This window comes from Solanum pennellii, chromosome 2 (genome assembly GCF_001406875.1).
Source record: "Solanum pennellii chromosome 2, SPENNV200".
Taxonomy (NCBI): domain Eukaryota; kingdom Viridiplantae; phylum Streptophyta; class Magnoliopsida; order Solanales; family Solanaceae; genus Solanum; species Solanum pennellii.
The window spans coordinates 47,945,225-47,969,476 of NC_028638.1; the positions used below are offsets into that span (position 1 = coordinate 47,945,225).

Genomic DNA, 24,252 nt, shown 5'->3' on the forward strand with positions numbered 1-24,252 from the left:
GTCTTTCAAGACAAAGGAAGACTTTTTCTCCATAGGCTCCAGCTAATGTTACTCATATATCATATACAAACATTAAGTATTAGGTTTCTTGCATCCATTCCTTTATTCAGATTCTCACGTTGGACTCCATTTTTTTTTTTTTTTTTTTGCTGTTTTCATGCATTCTCTATGTTTGTATAAAAGGGTATCCCCTGTTTTTCCATGAAGATTATCAGCCATCTCTAATTTCAAATTAATTAATCAACTAGATGGCTAAAAACATTGGCATTCTTGTTTGTCTTCTTCTTGTGATTTTGGATGTTGCTGCTGGTATACTAGGAATTCAAGCTGAGGTAGAACAAAATAAGGTAAATGACAATTCATTCGGAAATTTGATTAGTATAAAATGTGTAAATGTGTAGTCGTCTCATCTAATAAGTTTAGGTTAGAGCATACTTTTAGTTAGTTAATTACATTCTTAACACGTGCCTACCTGATTTGTTATTCACGGGGCAGTCTTTTTTTTGATAGCGGGTAGTAGGGAGACAGGAAGCTAGAACCTTTGTCTGTTCTTATACCATGTTAAATGTGTGGTCATCTCGTCTAAAATACTTAAGTAATGAGAGGGGTACAATTTTATCTACTTAATTATATTTTGTGGCAATTAACACAATTAGGCTTCATTTGTTGGAACAGGTTCAGGACTTAAAGGTGTGGATCTTTGAATGTAGAGATCCAAGCTATGAAGCTTTTAAACTAGGATTGGCTGCAACAGTACTTTTGGTTCTGGCACAAGTTATTTCTAATCTGCTTGCTGGTTGTATTTGCATCCAGTCTAAGGAAGAGCTGGATAAGGCCTCCTCTAACAAACAACTTGCATTTGCTTCATTTGTATTCCAATGGTAATTTTCCAAACCCCCCTCTCATCTCCCATTCCGACTTGTTTAGATTTGCACTGGGTAGAACCATTAAGGGGTAAAACATTCTTTGTCAAAAGGTTCTCCATTTGCAGAAAGAGCTCGAACCTGAGACCTCTTGTTAATGGTTCAATGAATCTAACCATCACATTATATCCCCTAGTGGTATAGCATGGACAGATTTATTTATGAGGGCAATGAATGTTGTGGTGCTAATTAAATTGTGCACTTTGTTTATGTATTACTTATCTTATTCATGGTTGTAGATTTAAAAAGACATTGTTCTAATACTAGGATCATTATGGCCATTGCATTCTCATTGCTGGTAGCCGGAACATTGTCAAACGGGAAGGCAAGAAGATCTTGTGGCATATCACACCATCGTTTCTTGTCAATAGGAGGGATATTGTGCTTTATCCATGGACTTTTCTCAGTTTCCTACTACATCTCTGCTACAGCCACCATCCAGGAAGATAAGAAGCTGAATCAACAAGGAGGTCATGCATGAATACAAAAAAAAATATTACTCTCTTCCAATATATGCAGCCTTTGCTAACAGAATTAGATCAACTCAGTGCTCTCTACGGGAGAAATGAAAGCATAGCATGTATGGAGAACTCATCATAACCGAGTCCCATATTTCCCTTTTAAAAATTCCTAATATTTCATGTAACATTTCTTGAATTTTATGTTATTTGTAACTTTTTCTTGACCCTAGTGTAATTTGATGTTCATAATATATGTCCTAAGCAAACAGTAATATGAGCTGTGTTGTTTTCCCAAAAAAAGAGAGAATGTATTAAAAGCATTGTTGGTCTGACTCATACTTTTACTAGTTCAGTATTCAGTGTAATTATTTTGCAACTACTTTGGGGCTTAATCTGAATATGATTTCACTGCTTCTTTTCCAATTAGCATCCTTGCTGTTACTAATCTATTCCTCTGCATGCTAACACGATACTTAACGTTCAAGTACTTAAATTTGAGTCAAGTTGGACGACTATGTACATTTGGAGGGTTAGGTTTGGTCATGTAGCTCTGGTGTTGCAAGCCAGAAGACTTAAGACAGAAGATGTAGTGAAACTTCATGATTGAGTTAGATTTTTATGTGAAACAAATTAAAGATTAAGCAACACATTCAGTAATCTGGAATGGTGCAACCATGTTTATTTTTTGCAGGCCTCAATCAAGTGAAATTCCCAATCAAAATCACATGCAGAGCTCAAGTTGAGGCTCTCGGATGCAGCACTAGTTGTTTCAGATTTTAAACAATTCTTCCAAAATCATTCTTCACAATTGATTCAAGAAGTATTCGTTAACTTACAGGAAGTAATAACATAGTAGAGAAAAATTTTCTAGCCCAGGTTGGCCAAAACATCATTTAAGGTAGTTACAGTTTCAGCATAGTACTTCTGTGCTTCAGCACTGTTCTTGGTCTTTGCTGCATGGTCCAGCTGAGGAAAGAAAATGAAAAATGGTTTGTCAGAAAAAAGCGAAATCATAAGCAACCCATCCAATTACTATGTCATTCATGTTATTAACCAAGAATTTACACATTTGACTTACATCACTAATGGTCTTAAAGAGCTTTCCAGACAGATCCTGGAGTTTTCCCTTCTGTTCTTTTGGCATAGCAGAGATAACAGTCTTAAGGTCATAGCGAAGGTATTCTGCTCTGAGACGAAGGTCATTCTGGACGTAAGGCCAGGCCTTCTTGTCGATGAAATCCTTGACACTAACAATCTCCTTGGCTGAATCCTTAACTCTCTGGGCTGCCTCAGCTGGAGTCAATGGTTGAAGGTAAAACCTATTCTTCAATGGCAAACTGAAGTCCCTTGCCTCATCTGAGTTCAAAGTTCCAGCTGCCCAAACCAAATCTCAGCATCAGTACGGAAATTCCATACATTATCCTTTCTAGTTCAAATTGTTGGAATTTTCTGTACATCTAATTTTACCAAAATGAGAAATCATGATAGTTCCAACTGCATGTATATAACTACTTCTAAATCTTGCATTCCTGCAAGAGGCTATTACCACAACAGCTCGAACAACTTTACCAGCTACGGCTAGGCTCCCCTCACACAATATTACTATTAAAATTAGAAGGGATTGAAATCATCTTGTCAAAATGCAATCTTTAACTACTTCATATGAGCCCCTCATTTTTTTTTTTGTCTTTTCTCAAGCTTAATTCTCTCTTTTAATTTACTTAAAGACCTTTCTGTTTGACATGATCTAATAACAAATCTAAATCAATCTATTCCTTGATCCATCTTTCAATTGGAAATGCTGATATAAATATCAACTTGCTTGATCTAAAGGTTCAAACTACTAAAAATTGAAATGCAGCATTGGAGGGTCACTCCTAGGTTCTCTGTCTTGCATATCTGAATTTACACTATATCAATTGTCCGCAAGTATATCTGTTATGATATTACTATTGTATCGTTCGATTAATCAGTGATGAATCTAGACTAGGCGCGTGTAATTCAGTATTTATGAATCTATGTGTCTATAAAAGAAGGAAATTGATTCATCAGAAAGCAAAAGGACGACTTACGCAATCCACCCGAGGGAGGAGGTGGGGGGCCAACCTTAATTGACCTGGCTTCAGCAAAAGCTGCTTTAGCAACGGAAGCAGCTAGGCCAGAAGCAACAAGACCAATCATGGCTCTACGGCTAGTTTCGATGTCAACAGACCCCTGTTGGGCTCTGACAGTGAGTCCTGGTCTAGACAAGGCAATTCTGTTGGTGCTAACAGTACTCAAGCGGGCTGAGCCACTAAGCTGGAGGCTACCATCCAAGACAGTTTGTGAAGAACCAATTAGGCCACCCATAGAAGCCATAGCATGAGCCATTTCTCAGGACCTATTTGTTTTGGTGATAAAATAAAATGTTTCAGGTAAGACTTGATTACAAAATGTTTGGGAATTATAAGTTAATGTTTGTGGTACGTGTGATTTGGATATTGCAATTTCTGGTGCCTGTGATGCAGAGTGATTACACTTAGGATCACCTTATCTGGTTTAGGATATTCCATCAGCCAATCAATGCCATAATTGTTGACATGTTGGATTAGGGTTACTTTACAAGCTGTAGCATCTTGACACCTGGACCAAGCAGATTTTGGATGTACACATCATCATATATGACAGATATTCGTCGAAATTGATGAAACTTTTAGAGCTCGTCAAATGAATAAAAAAATAGTTCAAAGCACTAAACTTCTATTATACTGATAACTTAATAGTGTCGCATAAAAAGTGAGTCTTTCCTTTTGTTGTAAATTGATTTCCCAAGTTGAAATGTATGTCTCTCAGATTGTTTCTTCATCAGAAAGTTTTCACCTTTTAGGGTTTAACACGTACATACAATAGGAAATTCCAAGTTGATGTTTATTACAAATTACTTTATCTCAAATTTTTTACATATAAGTGATTATCAGGATGCGAAGATTAAGAAATTGTACAAAACTTCTGAGATTTAGCCAAATTTGTACAAGTATCAAAATTATCATCACTTAAAATAAGAGAAAAAAAAGGTCAAAATACTCTTTAAAGATGCAAAATTCAATATTTGTTATTCGCTAATAATTTGTCCCAACCATGCCCCTCAAAACCTAACTGAGCATAATTTTAAAGCATAAAGTTTTCTTTTCTAAAAGTTTCAATGAACAACTTATGATGATTTAAGATTTCTCCCATAATTCAGTAAGATTTCTAACTAAATTCTAACATTACCATAACTTGTTAAGGCACATCTTGTGACTAAAATTATGACAATTTGTCAGAATTTCTTGTGACCAAAATTATGATGATCACAACAAATTATTAGTAAGGAAAACTTGCTCAATATCAATTACAGTGATTTTCTTTTGGGCTGACAAACCAGAATTTTGCTCCTACTTTAGGTGAAATGATTATTTAATTTATTTTTACACTTTTTTAAATTGAGGTTAAATTTTAAATAGTGCCACGGGAAGTTTCTATATGTGCAAATCAGCTCGGCCCTCTAATGTGTCAGACCCAGGTCAGCCCATGTGACATCCTTATATTTGGTTAATTTTTCTTAGCAGGCAATACCCAACAATTATAAATGGAGCCATAAAGTTTTACTCCTTGCGTTTAAAAAAAATATTTTTATTTTATTTTTAATTTATATTTTTTTTTTCATTTTTAATTATATTTTAGCTTTTCACGTGAGATCACAAAATTAAATAATATTTTGATACATTTTAAGTTTTAACATAACTTTAGAAATATAATATTAAAAATTCTTCATTCTTTTTTAAATTCCGTTCTAAATCAAATTAGAATATCTTTTTTAAACGAAGAGAATAGTAGAACTGCAATTCAACCACTGAAGTTTGTTACAGAATCGAACCCGATCAATAAGTTTTAGTCCAAATGATAATAGAATTACTTAAATTTCATATATATCTTAGGTTACACGATATTTTTACTCTCTATTATGTGTGCTCCAGAATGCTACTGCAATTCCTAAATCACCACTATAATTGTGCAGTTGTGCCTAACCCAAAAATCAGATGAGGAAAGGACAATCGTAAGTTTTAAAAAATCATGATTAATTTCTAGGCTAATCTACTTGTATTATTAAAGTAAAACCAGATAAGGAAGAAACTTCGAAAAATCCAAAATTTCTATCAATCTATTCTTAGCCAAAAATGTATAACTCATAAGGCGGGGTCCAATTCTTAATTCTAAAGGGAAAATTTTTAGACCTTTTTCATCTTTTAAGTGACTATTTTGGATAAACACAAACTTGGCCTTCTCAATCTTGAATAATGGAAGTTGAAGAACAGGGGATCAAATCAAGAGTTGTCAAGGTAAACTCTAAGGAATCATGGGATTTTCATGTAAATCAAGCCACACTTCAAGGATGCCCTGTAAGTAAAGCTTGAATGCTTATAAAAAATTTTATTTTTGTTTCTTAAAAGTTGGTATCTTTATTGGTTTCCAATTTCTACTATGTGTAAAAATTCATTTTTTCCTTGTGGGTATTTGTAGATTGTGGCACACTTTACGGCTGTTTGGTGTATCCCCTCTGTGGCTATGAAACCCTTTATGGAGGAGTTGGCTTATATGTACCAAAATATGTCTTTTCTCACAGTTGATGTGGATGAGGTCAAGGTGAGGTCTTTTAGCCCTTTGGTGTAAAAGGCACAACTTTAAAGCCTAAAAGATGAGAAAAAAAGGATGCAGAAATTTTCCTTGCTAAACATACTTGTAAGGGCTGGTCTAGTTATGAGAGGTTACTTGCCTGTGGCATCCCTTTGAGAGATATAGGCTTAACCTTGTTAATGGTAGTTTGTATTATATTGTATCATTGTGCGTCTCTCTGGTCGGCTTTTTAAAGTGTAGTCCACTTCCTGAGTAAATACCTGAGTGTATTCTAGATGTTCGAGTTAATTTGCATGACTTAAAGGCATGTGGCATAGTAATAACTTCGGTATAGATTTGAATAATTGTCATTTTGTCTTGATCATGTATGATTTGTATCAAGAAATTCACTACGGGATTGCTAGTGCAATATGTTCAATTATTCGAGGAAATGCTAGAAGCATATGTTTCTTCATTGATTAAAGATTACAATTAAATGAACGAGAAAGGGTAAGAGCTGGAAAACATTTACAGCATAAGAGGTAGTTTTTATGAGCCAGTTGACTTGATAAAAGAATAGCGAGTTGATGTCTTATACTAGAGCTGTAAAGGTCCTTCTTTAGCTTTCGGTAGTATATTTCTCTAATTAAATATAGCATGTTGAGATCTCATAACAAAGTATAAAAGATGCGAGGATCCAATTATTGGGCTAAAATTCATCCTTGTCTTCAATTTTTTTGGAAATGTGCTCCGTCTGGAAGCTCACAGCTTGATTAGGAAGCACATCTGAGATGGATATTTTGAGGAGGATGTGATATTTTGGACTTGATGTATCCTCTGATCAAATAATGACTGGACTGTTTGGTTTCTACCTGCCCTGGGTTTAATTTATCTTGCTTTTACAGCAGAGTTCAACGTCATGGATAGGGGATGTCATTTGGCGTCAGGGGGTCTTTTATAAATCCTCTACACCAAGTCAAAATTTATGACTCTTGAAATGTCCTTAATTGAAACCATCTCTTGCATCTTCTCCTTCACTCGAACATTTAATTTATGACAAGTTATTTCTCACTATTCTGAGAATAATATTCAGTCTCTTTAGTTTCATGAGCTACTGGCGTGGACATATTATGCCTGTTCTCCGACAGTTGCTTAGTTACATGGTCAAACTTATGTTCATCTGTCCTACTGTCTAGTGTCTGGAGGCTAGTCCTTGATTATGATGAATCATTCATACAATGAGGTCAGAGTGACCTAGGCATATAATATGCCAATATCACATCGTGCAACAAGAATATATTCGTAGACAAAGTGATAACTCATTTACGTTCATAAAAAGTTGATTAGTTTTGTTCTTCCCTTTGATTCTCTTGGCTTGTCTACTATCCTGGGCCTTTCAATCAGACGAGGAGGCAACTCCTGTTGTACAAAAGCTGAGTCCTTTTCTACCTAGTTAATAATTTAGTATCATCCACTTGAAATGGAGATTTGCATGAAAAAAGGAACTGTTTGGACTATAAGATGCTTCTGATGGGATTTGTTATACTAAAAGTCCTGCAACACCCGACATAAAAGGCCTAGATTGACATCTTCATCGTTTTGCTGAATATTTTTTCTACCCTTTCTATTTTCTGATGGAATATTCCAAGTTCCATTTTTTGCTTATAATCTGATCTAGTCTATTGAAGGCAATTGTTCTCTAGTTGTCCCAACTTGACACTTTGGGCTATTTGGCTTCTACCCTTCTACAAAGTCATTTGATATTATTTACATGCTTGTCAAAGGTCAACAGAGTCAACCATAATATTATTTTATCAAGTCTTCACCCAGTGACAAAAGTTTGTTTTGCTGCTTCACATTTCCTAAAACATTAAGCAATCAGAAAGACTCACATTGCTCACTATAATACTAGAATCCTCCTTACCTTTTCTCAAAAAGAAAATCTTACTTGAATTATGGAGATATTAAAACCATTTAATTATTTACGAAGAAGTGACGTACAAACACACCTCTTTTGAATTTCCCATATTGAATGAGAGAATAATCATATCTGAGATATAAGCTCTTCCAACTGTACTGTCATTTATTTTGTTATTTATGATATAAGCTCGTTGGTCTTTAAGACATTAGAGAATAGAATAGTCATTCCAATTATTTGCAAGTTGCCAAGTTGAGAGATTCTTGCTCTCCTGGTTGCAATTCCTAACCGCAATTAGACGTGGAATCTGCATATATTTTGTCTAGGGAAAGGCTTCACCTTTTACCAGTCACTTCAGATACTTTTTTGCATTGCTCAAGATTTGTTAGATTAAGACTACTGGATTCCCATTTGTGGAGTGACTTTGATGATTATCTAACCAAATTATTCTTCAGTGAGTCCTGATCTTTTCTCTATAACTTGTGGTTGGAGAATCTCATTAATTTAAGTAGGCTGTAGCATAATATTGGTATTTCCAAAAGAATAATTCTAGTTGCGTAATTCTCAAACAATGCTCCTCTGCTGTCAATTTGATCTGTTGAAAATCCAGTTGCACAAATTTCCATAGACTGTTGAGTTTCTCGATGTTGTCCATAGAAACCATTGTCCAATTATATGATGATTATATGTAATTGAATTACTGTTATTTGAAGATTTGTTATTTATCTTTCACTTGTTAAAAAAAAGGATTTGTTATTTCTCTTTCAATAAGGGGTATTCCTAAAATCCATTCGAGTAGTAATATTCTGGTTTAAAATGCTAACATAATCTTAGAAGATGGAAGCTTTTGTTCAGCTTTTGTTCAGTTGATCGATAGACATAATTGGCTAATATAATTATGGGCTACCACTTAGTTTCACAACCTTGCTCCTTTTTACAACTTGAATGTTTGGTCATATTTTTTTCAATCCCGTGTTCAGATTCAAGCAACAATGCTAGTTCTGATATATGCGAATACAAAAGCATCAGGACAATAAAAGGTGCTTGAGGAACTCGAGATAAATCATATTGTTGAAGTTAATTCTACCTAATATACACATTTTTTGTTTTGTGGTACCTAGGAGGTGGCTAGCAAATATGAGGTGAAAGCCATGCCAACATTTCTGCTGCTGAAAGGTGGAGTGCCAGTTGACAAGATAGTTGGTGCAAATCCAGATGAGATGAAGAAAAGGATCCACATTCTTGCTCAATCCAACCCCACAGATATACCCTAGTCCAAGTACATATCACATATACAAACATAAATATATACTGATATGTAGTGTGCCAGTGCTGCAGAAGCTTCTTTTGTTTGAGTGGCTTCTGCTGTTTCATCTTTAAATGTCAGATAATACCATATCCACTTATAGTTGAGTGTTAAAAACAGTAACGTATTGAAGGTTTTTATGAATAATGTAACAAGTTAATGAACTTAATACGCGATGAATGGCTTTTCTGGACACTGAGAAGGTATTTGGCCTTGTATTATAAGTAGTGGTCCTGGAATCTATGTGCATGCATCCTGAAAACGGAAGGTCTTCAATTTCTCTTTGCACCAGTAAATGTGTGATAAATGAACTTGCCACGAATATGTTGAAATACATTTTTCCTCTTGTTATGGGCGGAGTGACGTAGGCTTCAATTGCACGCCCTTCATCGAAAAATTATGCTATATATACACGTATAATTTTAATTTAATATTGATATATGTAGAATTTGGATCCCCTAAAAATTCTAAGGTGCAGCAGAGTTGGTAATAGCTGGCAATATCCTACTCTTTGCCCGGGTTTGATTCTCCGCAAGGGTGTTTTTTTTTTTTTAATTATTTTGACGTAATCCCGAGTTCGAATTCCTTTTCCACTGATTTTTTTTAATTAAAAATGAATTATTTCTTTAAATTTTAATATCTTTTCATTATGGAATAAGATTTCCTAAAATTTAATACTTTTTTCTTGAATATAATTCTTTTTTCTTGTGGGTTTTTCAATTAAAATTGAATTATTTCCTTAAATTTAATACATTTTCCTTATGTAATAAGATTTCCTTAAATTTTTTTTAAAAATTGCCTTACGGAATTAGGTTTTCTTTCTCTATAAATAGGAGATGCGATAACCCAAATTATATCATCATATTATTAAGAATAGAATCTCAATATTTCTAGACGGTTGTATAGTGTCTTATGTAGAAAAGAAAATATTTCATCGAGTATAATTGTACTAACATTTTTAAATTATGTTTTCAATAGTATTTTATTTTCTTCATGTTAGTTTTGAATTTTACACTTGTAATTTGTTTAACTTAATTATTTGTTTTGATAGTTTAAATTATGGTTTTTTTTTAAAAAAAAGAATTATTATTAAAAGTTTGAACACCCTTGATAAAATTCCTCTCTATGCCACTGGATTCACTTATGGATGTCGTTAAATTGCAACTAGAGAAAGAGTTAGATCAGTGAGAGGTGAATCTAATATATGTGGGTATTCACTATTCATTCATTTTTTCATATGTATACATAGGTCGAGACAATTATGGAAGTACTAGCTTCCTGGATCAAGATGTTTTACCAACAGTATATATTTTTGGTACCAACGTAGAGATTCGTCTAGCACATATGTATTGCTGTATTAGGCATTGACGTAAACGAGTGGAGAATTAATAGAGTGTGGCTTTCTCACGCTTTAGTTGTTTTCAAGAAAGTATCAAATATATTACGATGGCTACATGTTAACTCCATTTTATCGATAGTTTAAGACCATCCCGTCTATTTCTTAGCGTGAATTGGATACTCATCCTTTTACATCTTTCTACTTATAAGGACGTGAATTACGAAAGGAGTGAGTATGTGAAATCTTTTTTTCAGGACACTTAGATAATGAAAGATTCTTTTTTTATGTAATTGAAAGCTAAGCAAAGTCATGAAACTGACTAACCACGTCATGGAGCTTGACCTAGAGTGTGGTGGCTGAACTCTCCTCAAGTGTTGCCATACTGAAAGGAAATTAAAGGCATTTTTACTCTATGATTTAAGAAATGTCCGAATTATTATACACAAGTTTCCTGTACATTTATATGTCAAAAAAAAAAAAAGAATCTTTAAGCTATGACCTCAATCACATAACCAAATACATTTTACGGTTGTATCAAGACTCTCCAATCTCCTCCGCTTGTCAAAGAGGAATAATATATTTTCACAAAATGTGTGTTTGGTATGGAGGAAAACGTTTTTTGTTTTCTTATATTTGGGAAAACAAATCTCTAAGAAAATAAGTTTTTCAAAAATGAGGAAAATGACTTTCTTAATGGATGCCGGGATAATAAGTTCTACAAGTGACATTTTATGTTTATAGCCGGTATATATCTTCCCACCCATTCAAGGCCCCTAATCTGTACCCCTTTACCATCCCACTCCCCAGTCACACTTCCCTCTGCCTCCACCCTCGGTGTTCTGTAAGATTACATATAAATGCTTTTGAGATAATAATTTTTCTTTTTGCCTACTTACCAACACTAGAAAACAAACAAGAAATCAACTCTTGTTTCAAGAAAATAAATAAAAAAAATTTAGATAGCCAACCAACTGAAATATTAAGGTGATGGTATATATCACATATCGCACTTCACAGAGTGACTTGTTGCATTAATTGGGCTACATAAATAAATGGATAGTTGCTTTCACGTAAATTATTGCTACTAATAAGTTTGGTTACATGAATGAATGAAGTCAAAAAAAGGAATAGTTGAAAAAGCAACGTCCACTAATGGATGGAAGATAGGCATATAAGATTTCTTTGGAATAAAATATCTAGGCATAAATGTGCATAGGAGGGGACCATTAGAGAAAAAGAGACATTGTTAATGGTGGTAATAATTTTGAAACACTTTGAAGGGCTCTGAATGCCTTATTCCCAAAGACAAACAGCATCCTTTCTTTTATTTATTTTTTTTCTTCTAATATATGATTCTTGAATCCATACTCAGATTAATATTTTTGTCATAACAAATAGGACGAGAATAATAGCGGAGTAATAAATAGAACACCCCAAAACTATATAAACATTAAGCTGTAGTCGTGACACATTGTGACACCAGTACATTTTAACTACTAGTAATAAAAGTATACAAACAAGAAACATAGAATCATAGATCACTCATTTTAAATCTTGAATTTGAAATATAAAGGGACTTTTGGTAAAAAAAAAAATTCAAACAAATATTCTAATTTGTTACGTGCACAAGCTAAGAGAAGTAACAGATCATTAAATTACTCAAGATGTTTTAAAAATTCTTTCTTGAAAACTAATCCAATTTTTTCAAGGATAAGGCTCTAAAATCTATTCGACTATGGTGAAACTGTAAATTGCACACCTATTTATGTCTAGTTTTTCTTATTGTTTTTGGTGCAATTAAGAAAAGTAATAAAATTCTCACATAATTTAAGGTGTGTAACTTACAATTTCAATATAGATAAAGATAGAATGATACAACTTTTCACAGAACATACAAAAATCTTCACAAAAGTTGACTGTTCAAACACGTTTTACATACACTCTTTACTAACAAAAATTTCCAAAAGTCGTCCACATGCATTAAAATAAAATAATATTAGTTGCAATAAATATGAACATTAACAAAAAGTGTTAAGTATTTATAGATACTAGTTAATTGTTATTGGATTCAAAGTTGTTATAAGCTTAGAAATATTTACAAAAAATTGTTAATTATCGCTAAATATGCATATTTAGTATAACGATAATTAAGGTATTACTATTCATTAATTATCGCTAAAGATTTTTTTAAGACAGTAATTAACCTATTTAATTAAAATAGTTAAAGATTAATGATTAAACTATAAAACCTAATGGCCCAACACTAATATATGCACTATCCCAAATAATTCAGAATGATAATTAAGAGCTCTTGTTCATGCATAATGCACTTAGGAGTCGTTTCTTTGCTGATATGAGTCAGAAATGTGTTAGTAACGCAAATGATTAACTACGTAGAATTTAATTAGTTTGCCTATATAAAATTATAATTTATGTATAACTTGACTGATAATCCATATATATTTAATTATGTGAAGTTTAAAATGATAATCAAACATGGTGTGCTGAATATTATATAAAATAAAAATGGGAAAAATGTTTTAAATATATTTAAACTTTGAATAAAATAGTTGTAACTGGTCCAAATTGTGGGCAAGACTTATTTTTTCTACACTATTTAATAGTGTGTTTTAAAGTTATACAGGTGATTATATGACACCATTAAGTAATTTGTCCAGCTATGTACTTATATATTTTTGAAGTACACTATTAAATAGTGCATGACCTAATATATAGGTCATGTCCAAAATTTTGAGATTGTTACAACAATAAAATTTAAATATATTTCAGACCCTTTTCCCATAAAACAAATTAAACCTAATTAATTTTCTTTCTGACGGGGAATCAAATCACCTTCTAAATTTTATCGAAATAAAATATGACCAACGAGAAACCACTATTCAAATGGTATTCCCTCGACAATTGAATTATCCTAATAAAGAAAAAAAAATATTTTTTTAGAGAACTACCATTGATTATTCTTTTGGAACAATTTTATCTCCTCTTTTGACATGGTATAATATATCACGTCTAGTGAATTAAACAAGTCATTAAAATATACTAAAAGAAAAAAGAAGTTACAAGACTTTGGTTATACTTTATAGATTTTAGCTTTTTTTCTCTTATAATAATTAATAATATCAAAAAAAAATATTGAAAACAGATTTTAACCGATATAATATACAAGGACAAGTGGCATTTTGCAAGACTATATTGATAATTACTTAGAACAAAAAGTAATGAAACAAAGTCGCTCCCAAGTAGGGATATATTCACTTTTAACCAAAATTTTGCATTTTAAATTTGAATTTTTTATAGGAAGAATTTTATCTTTACCTCAATGGACATTCATTCATACTGAAAATACGAATTCAAGCGAGCCAGTAACTTTTTAACAAGTATTACTCCCTTTATGCTTTAAAATAGAATACATAGTTATGTTTTTGTTTTTCCTTTCGGTTTGTACTTATTTTGATTCTCGATTATTCAAAATATATGCCATAAAGTCTCACTTTAAAATAGACTAAAAACAGCTCAGTGATTAAGATTTTAATTAATTAATTAAAAAATACGGGATAAGATATATGTACTTTTTAAGACATATGTACATCTAAATTTCAAAAACATATCTAAACTTAATTAATATTATATTATCTGCTGAACTTATTTTTTTCATATTATTGTGCACGTTTTGTTTTGACATGGCATCTTCAATCAATCCAAATTGATTGTATTTATAAACATTTGTCCGCTATGTGTTTAATTTTATTTTTTTTAGTTAAAATATTATTTTTAAAAAATATTTTTATTTTCTTTATCTGTATTTAGATTAAGTTAATACACATTTCTTTTACCTTGTATCAGAACTCTTTTTTTTCTTTTACCTTCATTCATTTCTTTTTTTCTCTTTTATTTTTCTATGTCTGATGTTTTGATTTGATTTCAAATTTAATTTCAAACATCTTGTAGTTAATTATGAACAAATATCAAAATAAGTGAAGAAAATCAAATAAAATATTAAAAAGATAAGATATTAAAATTAAAGGACACTTTTGAATTGATTTTTAAAGAAATACAATAATTTTTTAAAAATAACTAAAAGTGAAAGATGATAGATTATTTTTTAAAAAAATAAAGAAAATAATGAAAAATAATTAAATATATATAAGTTTTAAATCAATATTTATGTATACTAACTAATTATAAAGCTGCCAATAAAAAATGACATGTATCCAATTTGTGCACTCATCACTTGTCCTTAAAAGAGTGTGCACACACTCTTTATGTCATGTCAACGTTTATGGTGAATTTATTTCATCTGAATTAGTTTGTGGAGTGGGGATAATAAGCCCTAATTAAGTTTATGTGCATTTTGAAATTTTGGTCATAGAGTGTACTTATGTCTTATCCCCAAAAAAGTAAATATTATCACTCGATTATATAAATCTAGTGGTCAAAAGAAGAATGAAAAAATAATTGAATTTAACGCAAATTATTAGTTTCATTCTTAAATTATTTATAGCTTTAAAAATACTCTTCTACGTGACTAACTAAATTCAAATACAAATTTTAATTCGCCACATGACATAACAAGTGATTTCACACTTGTAAAAACATAAGATTCTTAATAAAAAATATTAGAAATACTCATAACTTGATGAGAATTTAAACATCTATTCCACCATAGTACAAAATGGGCCAATATTTTTAAAATTAAATATATATTTTTTAAAATTATCAATAGTTTGAAAAGTAAACTAATAATTCGGATCGAGTATGTAACGGTGTCAAAAGCCCATGCAAGTGAAAGCTAAAAATAAATAAAAAAAAGTGCCAGTGAACGCTGACGTCAAAAGTAGGGGAAGTCTCAACTTTTTCACAGTGAAAAACAAAATCTCCCTCCACCACACATATAATTTCCTTCCACTTCTCCTTCTCCTCCTCATTTTCCTCCTTTTTTCCTCTTCCACCTAACACCCAACTGGGATTGGGATACCCTACAATCTTCAACTGAAATTTTCCGGCACCGGTACTCCTCACGTCGGAGAAAATGGCGGAAACAGAGGAAGACGGATCAAATTGGCTCATAGAATTAGGGTTAATGGAAGACCTTCCTTCTCTTGAACCCAATGCTCAATGGCCCTCCAACGCTTTTTCCCTTCCAAATAATCTCAGGTTCTTGATTTATAGGGTTTCTTTTTCTCAACAGATTTAATTAAATTAATCGATTTTTTGCCTTTTTTTTTGTTTGAACGTTTTGTCTAACGATTCAAGTTTCATTCTTTAATTGTTCTTTTTTAAATAATTACGTGGTAAAATGGGAATGTGGGGTTGAATTTTCTTGAATAAAGAACTCGAAGCGAACTATTCAAAATACCAAAAAATAAAATAAAGAACTCTTCTCAAGTGTATGTTGCTAATTATCACTAGACTGCTAACTATCAAGTAGTTTTAGCTTGTTCACTTCCTTATTAAAATTGACAAAGATGATTTTTTTTTTTTGCTTGGTCACTTGTAAAATAGCTTTAGTTCCAGTTTCGATGGGCAAAGGTAAGTTCAATCTAGGTTCTGGGTGATTTTGTATTGTTAAGCTAAGCTGGTCTATTTCAGAATAAGGGACGCTGTGGGTAAGATGAAGGTTATGTAAATGTTTTGTTTGAGACAAATCCCACAAGAGACACAAACACTTTTGGTGATCTTTCCATCTGTCCTAGCCAACATGTTGGCGGGAGGTGATAGGCATCACTGGGAACTAGATGAGGTGCGAGAAAGTTGACCCAGACACCACAATTATCAAAAAGAAACTTTTGTAGTATGTTCAAGTTTATTCCTCAACTGCCAACGTCTTTTGCATCATCTATAGCATAAAAGTAAGAAGATTTTGTTAGTCTAGTTGGATTTGGTGTAGGTGCCTCACTGCTGTCAAATGATTGGTTTTATTGTTGTTTAGCTCTTTGTTGGATTGGGTTATCGATAAACATATAGGTCTTCAAGGGTTTCCAGGTTAGATGTTTTAGCTAATCATGTAAAATACTGAATGATAAATTAAGAGTTTTGCTGAGATGCAGAGATCACAAATAAAAGAAGCCCCAAATGAATATGAGTAAATGATTTCTTTGGCCTTCTTTCGTCTGCACTCATTTCCTTTTCTCAAACAACAACTAACCTTAGTCCCAAACAGGTTGGAGTCAACTATATGAGTTTATGAGCTATGTTTCTTCATTTTCCTTTTCCCCAACAAGTTAAAAAGAACCAATTTAATGATTGAGCATGGATATGTTTTGAATATATGAAGTTGAAGGTTTAGATACTTGATTTTGAAAAGATTTTCCTGGTGGATTTTTGCCTTAACAATGTTTTAGTTTATCTTCAGCCTTAGCATAGAAGAGCTACCCATTTTTTAAACTTAAATATGGTATGAGGAGGAACTTGTATGTGCCAAGTCCTTTCGGCCTTAGCAGACAGTTCAAATCTTGCGTAGAAACCTTGCATTTTATGAAAATGTTTCCATTTTTGCGCTGTACAACTAAGCCAATTGATAATCAAATCAGTGTGGTGAATGTGATGTGTTTCTTACCTAATTACAGTTCTGGATTAGAAGATTCCTATGGCAACTCAGATAGTTTGAAGGAATGCGGCTCCAAAAAGAGGTATTTTTCTTTTAATCAGTTACTTGATTGGAGTTTTTGAAGGAAGAAATAAAAGAGTCGAAAACAGTAGCCTTTAGCACCTAACATCAGAATATGTCTTGTGCTATGTATATCAGAAAAAGCATCACTGATGCTTGTGGCATCATCTAACGTATCATGTCCTTCCTGTGTTTGTGAAGTGTTTCTTTTTCCTCTTCCCTATATGATAGAGACTTAATTTATTTCAGGGTGAGATCTGGAGCATGTGCATCTGATTCAAAAGCACATAGGGAGAAAATGCGCAGGGACAAGCTGAATGACAGGCATACACACTCTCTCTCTCTCTCTCTCTCCCTCCTTTCTCTTTCTGTGTGCATGCTTGAGTGATGGTTGTGCTGCAATTATACTTGTGTTTGCTTCTTGTTCAATATTTTTAGAATACGACAAGAACATACCAGTGTAATCTCACAAGTGGGATATTTTTAGAATATAAAATTGTTCTAATATTCTTCTCTGTTTTTCTTTTCAAGGTTTCAAGAATTAAGTTCTATTCTGGAACCAGGAAAGCAGCCAAAAATGGATAAATCTGTTATCCTAGGTGATGCAGTTCGTATGGTGGTGCAGTTGAGAGATGAAGCTCAGAAGCTGAAAGAGTCGAACAACAACTTGCAGGAGAAAGTTATTGAATTGAAGGTGCGATGATTATCTGGTTATTATACTGATTCACTTTTTCCCTAATCCCTATCTTATTATTCTGTTTAATGAGCTATGTATAAAGTGGTTCTTGAATGGGCTTTTGCAGGCTGAGAAAAATGAACTCCGAGATGAGAAACAAAAGCTAAAAGCAGAGAAAGACAAACTCGAGCAGCATCTGAAGGCCATGAACACTCAACCTGGATTTCTACCACACCCTCCTGCAATGCCTTCCCCTTTCTCAGCCCCACATCAAGTCTTTGCAAGCAAAATGATGCCTTATCTTGGCTACCCTGGAATCCCTATGTGGCAGTTTGTGCCTCCTGCTGCAGTTGATACCTCAGAAGATCATTCTCTCCGTCCTCCAGTTGCTTAAATTGTGGTGACTTCTTGTTACCAGAATTATGCAAATGTTTGTTTCCTATGTCAACAATTTTGTTGACGTTTGTTGACATTTTGTTCTCCTAATATGAGCAGATTGGTACATATACTATAATGAGGTAGTTGATCAACTGATTATGTACACTAATATGTAAATCTCGTTGAAGTTTACATGAATACCTCCCTTATGTTCTATCATCTAACCAAACATAGCATCCTCAAGACATGCCATTCTTGGTTGTTAAGTTGACTCTACAATTTTTGAATCTGGTTTTGCACTCAGTTAAATAGCTTCTAGTTGTTAGAGTTAGTTCATTCGTATCTTCTATGTGAACAATCCATAGAGTGGACTGCGTATGAATGCTACCTTCTGCTCTCTTTTTTCCATGTACCCTGTAGATCATATATCATCAGCTACTGGCTATACTTTTTATGGACTAGAAAGAAAGATCTTGAACACTCATTTGATTAGTCAGCTTTACATTGCAATTTATTTGTTAAAACTTGTTTTTTTTTGCAATTTGTTTGTTGAGAGTCATGTTTGTCCACCGAACAACTTTTTACTCTACATTGTAGTTTAACTAATTTCAGAAACTCTGTTTGATACTGTAAGTAGGTTTTCATTGAAGAAACTTCTTCTGTATATCATGTCATTCCATATTTGCCAAGTAAAGATTAACTGTGGAAGTTTGCTTCTATGAGAGAGAGTAGTAATACAAGCTATTTTGTATAAGTATTAATCATGGCTTAAACATAACAATTGGAAACACACAGGTATTTGTAATAATCATGTGATAACTCATAGTCCAGATTACAGACATTTCATAGCCCCAATTCACCCGTGTTATCTAATAGTATGATTTTCTTAACAGAAGCTTCGCAAGAAGCATCTAATTCTTTATTAGAGCATAAAAATGCAAGATTTGGACAATGCCTTGAATTGGACCATCTCTCAAGGCTTCCTCGTTTTCTTATCTTAGCAAGGCTGCTTGAACCCCATGTAATTCCCACTAGTGTAATCCCTCCAGATATCAACAGCTCCAAAACTAGTCATGAGAAGAGTGCTTAAAGCCATAACTGTGCCAACAGAAAATACAATAAGGGATGCTCTCCCATGATGCTCTATGGCTCTCTGAACCACTAGTAATCCAATGATTGAGGCAATACAACATACAACTGCAAAGATGAGGGCATCGTCCACGTGTTCCATCCCTAGAAATAGATATTGCACAGCTGACATGGTAGAGGAAAAAAACACCATAAATGAGCAGGTTGCTGCTGTCACCTGGGGCAAAACAAAGTCATCAGTGTTATGAGGAAAAGACTCACAAATTTAAGGATAAGTAAGATGGAAGAAGAGCAAGTAGCAAAGCTTACTTCAGGAGTTATTCCGACTTGGATTAAAAGGGGACTAATTAGCATTCCACCACCAATTCCAAAAACGCCTCCTAGAACCCCTGCTAGTAGTGCCATTATCGGGAAGATAAGCTTCCCTGAAGGTCCATGTTTAGTTTCACTGGTTCCTTCCTGCTTTTAACGAATCAAGTTAGTTCTTAGTCAAGAAGTTAAGCAAACAACATACTCTCTTATAACTTGTAAATACCGGTTTCTTGGAAGGCATGTTCTGCTGACTTCCTCTATTATACAAGATCCATGATGTAAAGATGATAGCCAAAGGAAACTGAACTGATGAAATGATCCAGTATCCCACTCCACATGCCTCCATAGGAATGATGCCCTGTACATAGATTTGAACAGTTTCTTTTACAATGTTACAAACAAGTAACCTAGCTTTTAAAAAAACTTACTGCCTCATCATCATTTCTCCTTTTCTTTCCACGTCTTAAAATTAGCAATAACACATCTCAAGTCTATAATCTAAAGTACTACACCCTACTTTCTTTCCCGTTTTAAGATTGAAGAAAGTGAAAGATAATGTGTATCTCTCAACTAAATGTCTTTGTCTATTATCATGCTAGAAAGGGACTAGAGTCGTATGTCATATTCTAAGCTGAATTTAAGTAATTCTTCCCGTTTGTCTTACTTTTATAGTCTCAACACAAGTTCTCACAATTCTGAAAGTAGACAGGAATGATGCTACAACTACCAAGAGTAGTGTAAAAAAAGAAGAGAAAACAGCAGTGCACCAAAAAAGAAGATGAGAAATAAAAATGAACTTAACCTTCAAGGGAACAGAGAAAAGTACCAAATACCTAAAGTAAATTAGATTACTTCCAGGGACTAATTTAGTCACATGAAACATCATATAAAAAGACTAAGTTATGGCATAAAGTGTCCAAAAAAGGAAAATGCAAGACAAATGAAAAAGAAACGTGTACTCGGAAGAAGAGAAGTGAACAAGATAAAAGTAGGCAGGCCATACTTGTCCATATTGATTTCCACGAAGAAGATAGAGGAAAAAGAAGGAAAACCAGAACATCACCAATATCCCCATTTTCATCCATGGAATGTTGCTAATTATTCCTTCCTTCTTCTCCAACAAAGCTTCATCATCTTCATCACAACTTTCATTTTTCAGCAATCCATTTTCCAATTCTTTTTTTCCTTTTTCCGATTCTGATTCCAATTTCCAATAAAAGAATCCTGATTTACATGTCTTGAAAGTGCAAAAACAAAGAAACAGAGCAAACAGTATAGTGATAAGCCATTCTGGGAGTACCCTATTGCATATAACTCCAATGCTGACACCCAACAACATGCATGGCTCCGAAAGCAATGCTATATCAAAATCAATCAAAATCTTGCCTCCATATTTGGGACTTTTCACAAACATGTTAGTTACAACATTAGCAATAGAGCCACCTGTGACCATAAATGCAGAAAAACTTGAAGCTGTTTTGAGGTCTACACCAGCAATTATAGTAAGAATAGGTACGTACAACCCTCCACCTCCAATCCCACCAGCACTTGATATGGAGGCTGCTAAAAAACAGAGCACCCCTGCTGCTACAGTTGAAACTCCAAATTTTAAACCCACATCTTCTTGTTTCTGTTTCTGATTAGCCCTCCATTCATAAATTGCATTCAAGAATTGATCCAATTTGGGGATATTTGAGGTGGGGTTTGTCTGTTTTGCTATAGAAAATCTACAAGATGCCAAAAAAACAAGAAAAAATATAAACTTTATGTAGTTGTTATGACAATTCATTTTCTTGATTTTTTTTTTCTGTCACAATGAGAGAGTGCTTTGGAGTAGGAGGGGCTTTTATGATCGTGTTGTGGCTTAAAAAGAATGATGAATTAAAATAGACATAATACACATGCTTCTTATATGAAATCTTACGTGGGTATAATAAATCACGTAAAATATATATGTCTATTTATTTAATTTTATATAAATTTAGAAGTCTATTCGTAGGTATGATGCATTTATGAGACTTAGTGAAGGTATATACAAAATGCATGGGGTAAGTAGAATTGTTTTGCCACTTGTCAACCAATTGTATACATCATCAACATCCAAGCATATATTTGGCTTGTTAACAGTGGAGTTGCTTCTTAGGATGGTATAATATATAGTATATCAGATACATAATAATGACTGATCAAATTGCTACTCTTTTAAGCGAAGAAATTGAAGGGGTTGAAGAATAAATTGAAAAAGAGACAGATGAATGCTTGAAGGCTCAAGCTCTACATAACATTAATTGTCTTTATGGCAATAGCACGTATTTGAGAACAATAAATAAGCAGAATCTGAAAATGACTAGTTCCAGAAAATTTAAAGCTTTGAATTCGAATTACCAAAGGAACAAAAAGATGGACGATAATTTATTTTTTTTAGAAAACAGAAGTAGGAGCATATATGCATCAAATGCAAGTACCCTAAGACGTTGAAAACCTTAGACCTTATAATGGTAGGATGGGGCATTAATTGAAAAAAAAAATTAGTTACAATCTGTCGTTAATCTGTTGCGAAATAATATGTAGCTAACAGAATTTTTTAATAATTCGTCACTAACCTATCGGTAACCTATTAACATTACGATTTTTATTGTTTATATAATGTTGTTTATATGCCGCGGAAGTGTTAGAAGTATTGATTGAAAATGTCTCGTATACGAAGACTTACAACAACTAATTTAAAACCAAAAAATCTATATAATTTAAAATTTCAAAAAGAAAAACTAAAATATCCAACAAACTAAAATAATAATAATAATAATAATAATAAATAATAATTTAATAAAAATTTAAATGAACAAACTAATAAGTACTATTCAGTAGACCGGTGCTAAGAAAAAAAAAATTTCAAAACTCCTCTTCTTAAATATGAAAAACTCCTCCTCCTTCTTTTACTTGATTCTCATTAATTCCACCTAAAAAATTTAGTATACAAAATGTTGAGTCCCACATTAAGCTGATTCTAATTCTATGACTTGCAAATGTCACAATGTTCGAGCCTGGTACTCCCAATATTGACGGAGCCAGAAATTTAGCTAAAGTGTTTACAATTTTATTTTTCATTTATGATAAGAATGTATAAAATTAAATAAACATTCATAATAATTAATATTTAATCTTTGTACATCATATAATTTTCCATCAAATAGTGTATATCGGACCATCTTTTGACTTAGATGGCTCCGCCCATACTCTCACCTAGGTAGAATATAATAGACGAAAATGACGTGTGTAACTTGCTTTTAAATCAATTGATACACCACGCGAATAAACTTTATTTTGGAGTGCTTGTGTAACAAAAACGGATGAAATGAAGCTTCTTGGATTTGATAAGTTGGATGATTAATTTTTGGCTTCCATGCTAGGGTTAACTTGGAAAAATATGAATGCATGTGCTCACTATTTACATATCATATGGAGTAATAAATATGTATTATTATTCTTATACATTATAATTATAACAAAAAGTGATCATGGCAATTGTTACTTTTTGTATATGTCCTTAAAGCCTTTAGCGATATTGGTTCTAATGACACTTAACTAATGCCAGTAGAAATTTTAGCACTTTTTATTAATATCAATATTCAATGCCGCTAAAAATTATTTTTATGATAGTGATATATATATGTTTACGGTTATCAATTAAATATAGTTCATTAATATACATTTTCAGGGTGTAGGTAATTTTGTATTTTATTTTTGCAAAACTTTTTTCATTTGAAAAATCACCAAGGCAATTTATTAAACACCTTAATTATTTCCTAATAGCTACTAATGAGATTAGTACTAGTATACATAATTCTCTCCAACTCTTATTTTCTTCATATTTATTAATTAGTAGAAGTTCGTTATCTCATTAGATCGAATTAACAAGGTAAGACCTAGCCCCTTGTTAATTAGTAGAGGTTATTCATGATTGACAATTGAATTACTAGTAATTAAGACATGTATTTGAGCACAAAAACAAATAACAAAACATTTTATCTTGAGATTATAATGTTAATTAACAATATGATTTTATTTCTTTTTAAAAAAAACCAACAGAACCTATTAACACAATCAAGACCAAGATATTTCTTTCTTTTTCAGCTACTCCTACTAAGACAAGGTTGGTTTCAGCGGCAATTGCACCTGTAACCTGGGAAATGGTAAACATAACGTGTCTATACCAACTTTGATAGTTTAAACAAAAGAAAAGAAAATCAAATCACTTATATCTAATTAAGTGATAAATGTGTATATATCGACACATGTCTATTGATTTGATGTAAACACTTAATGCTGATAAATATCTATCTAGAAAAAGTGAGTGCTCTATTCAAATTATATATATACGTGGCAATAAAGTTTTCAAGAGCATATATCTAGTTGGATGATTGAGCCTCTAGAATCCATCTTTTTGATGTTCTTATCCACAGTGAATCAAATATATCCAAAGAAACCATCTTTTTTACCTTTGCACACTTCCAAAGAATTTTGAGCATTTTTTGCTTAATAGGCAGCAATTTTTCCAAGTATTTTAAAAAAAAATAAAAAATTTGCATG

General features: G+C 32.6%; 5 protein-coding genes across 6 annotated transcripts; 3 read left to right on the forward strand and 2 right to left on the reverse strand.

The window, feature by feature from the left end:
* On the forward strand, positions 1–1,763 carry LOC107011099. The gene is made up of 3 exons (XM_015210439.2): positions 1–347; positions 676–881; positions 1,191–1,763. Exons 1-3 carry the CDS (start codon positions 249–251, stop codon positions 1,402–1,404), a joined length of 519 nt encoding a protein of 172 aa, XP_015065925.1. The 5' UTR covers positions 1–248; the 3' UTR covers positions 1,405–1,763.
* A 385-nt stretch (positions 1,764–2,148) lies between these two features.
* Positions 2,149–3,873, reverse strand: LOC107011098 (oxygen-evolving enhancer protein 3, chloroplastic). Its single transcript, XM_015210438.2, has 3 exons — positions 3,457–3,873; positions 2,463–2,758; positions 2,149–2,350 (listed from the first exon to the last, which is right to left on the reverse strand). Exons 1-3 carry the CDS (start codon positions 3,752–3,754, stop codon positions 2,252–2,254), a joined length of 693 nt encoding a protein of 230 aa, XP_015065924.1. The 5' UTR covers positions 3,755–3,873; the 3' UTR covers positions 2,149–2,251.
* Positions 3,874–5,446: 1,573 nt separating this feature from the next.
* LOC107011977 (thioredoxin-like protein CXXS1) lies at positions 5,447–9,464 on the forward strand. The gene is made up of 3 exons (XM_015211674.2): positions 5,447–5,802; positions 5,924–6,046; positions 9,056–9,464. Exons 1-3 carry the CDS (start codon positions 5,701–5,703, stop codon positions 9,206–9,208), a joined length of 378 nt encoding a protein of 125 aa, XP_015067160.1. The 5' UTR covers positions 5,447–5,700; the 3' UTR covers positions 9,209–9,464.
* A 5,980-nt stretch (positions 9,465–15,444) lies between these two features.
* On the forward strand, positions 15,445–18,564 carry LOC107011206 (transcription factor ILR3-like). The gene is made up of 5 exons (XM_015210614.2): positions 15,445–15,754; positions 17,167–17,229; positions 17,457–17,531; positions 17,739–17,901; positions 18,011–18,564. Exons 1-5 carry the CDS (start codon positions 15,630–15,632, stop codon positions 18,275–18,277), a joined length of 693 nt encoding a protein of 230 aa, XP_015066100.1. The 5' UTR covers positions 15,445–15,629; the 3' UTR covers positions 18,278–18,564.
* A 429-nt stretch (positions 18,565–18,993) lies between these two features.
* On the reverse strand, positions 18,994–22,128 carry LOC107011205 (sulfite exporter TauE/SafE family protein 5-like). 2 transcript variants are annotated; one of them, XM_015210612.2, is made up of 4 exons: positions 20,666–22,128; positions 19,886–20,020; positions 19,660–19,812; positions 18,994–19,567 (listed from the first exon to the last, which is right to left on the reverse strand). In XM_015210612.2, the coding sequence occupies exons 1-4, from the start codon at positions 21,449–21,451 to the stop codon at positions 19,259–19,261; spliced, it is 1,383 nt and encodes a 460-aa protein (XP_015066098.1). In that variant the 5' UTR covers positions 21,452–22,128; the 3' UTR covers positions 18,994–19,258. The 2 variants fall into 2 exon arrangements, with proteins under 2 accessions (XP_015066098.1, XP_015066099.1); XM_015210613.2 differs by having other exon boundaries at positions 19,660–19,809; positions 20,666–22,126.
* Between the last annotated feature and the right edge of the window lie 2,124 nt (positions 22,129–24,252).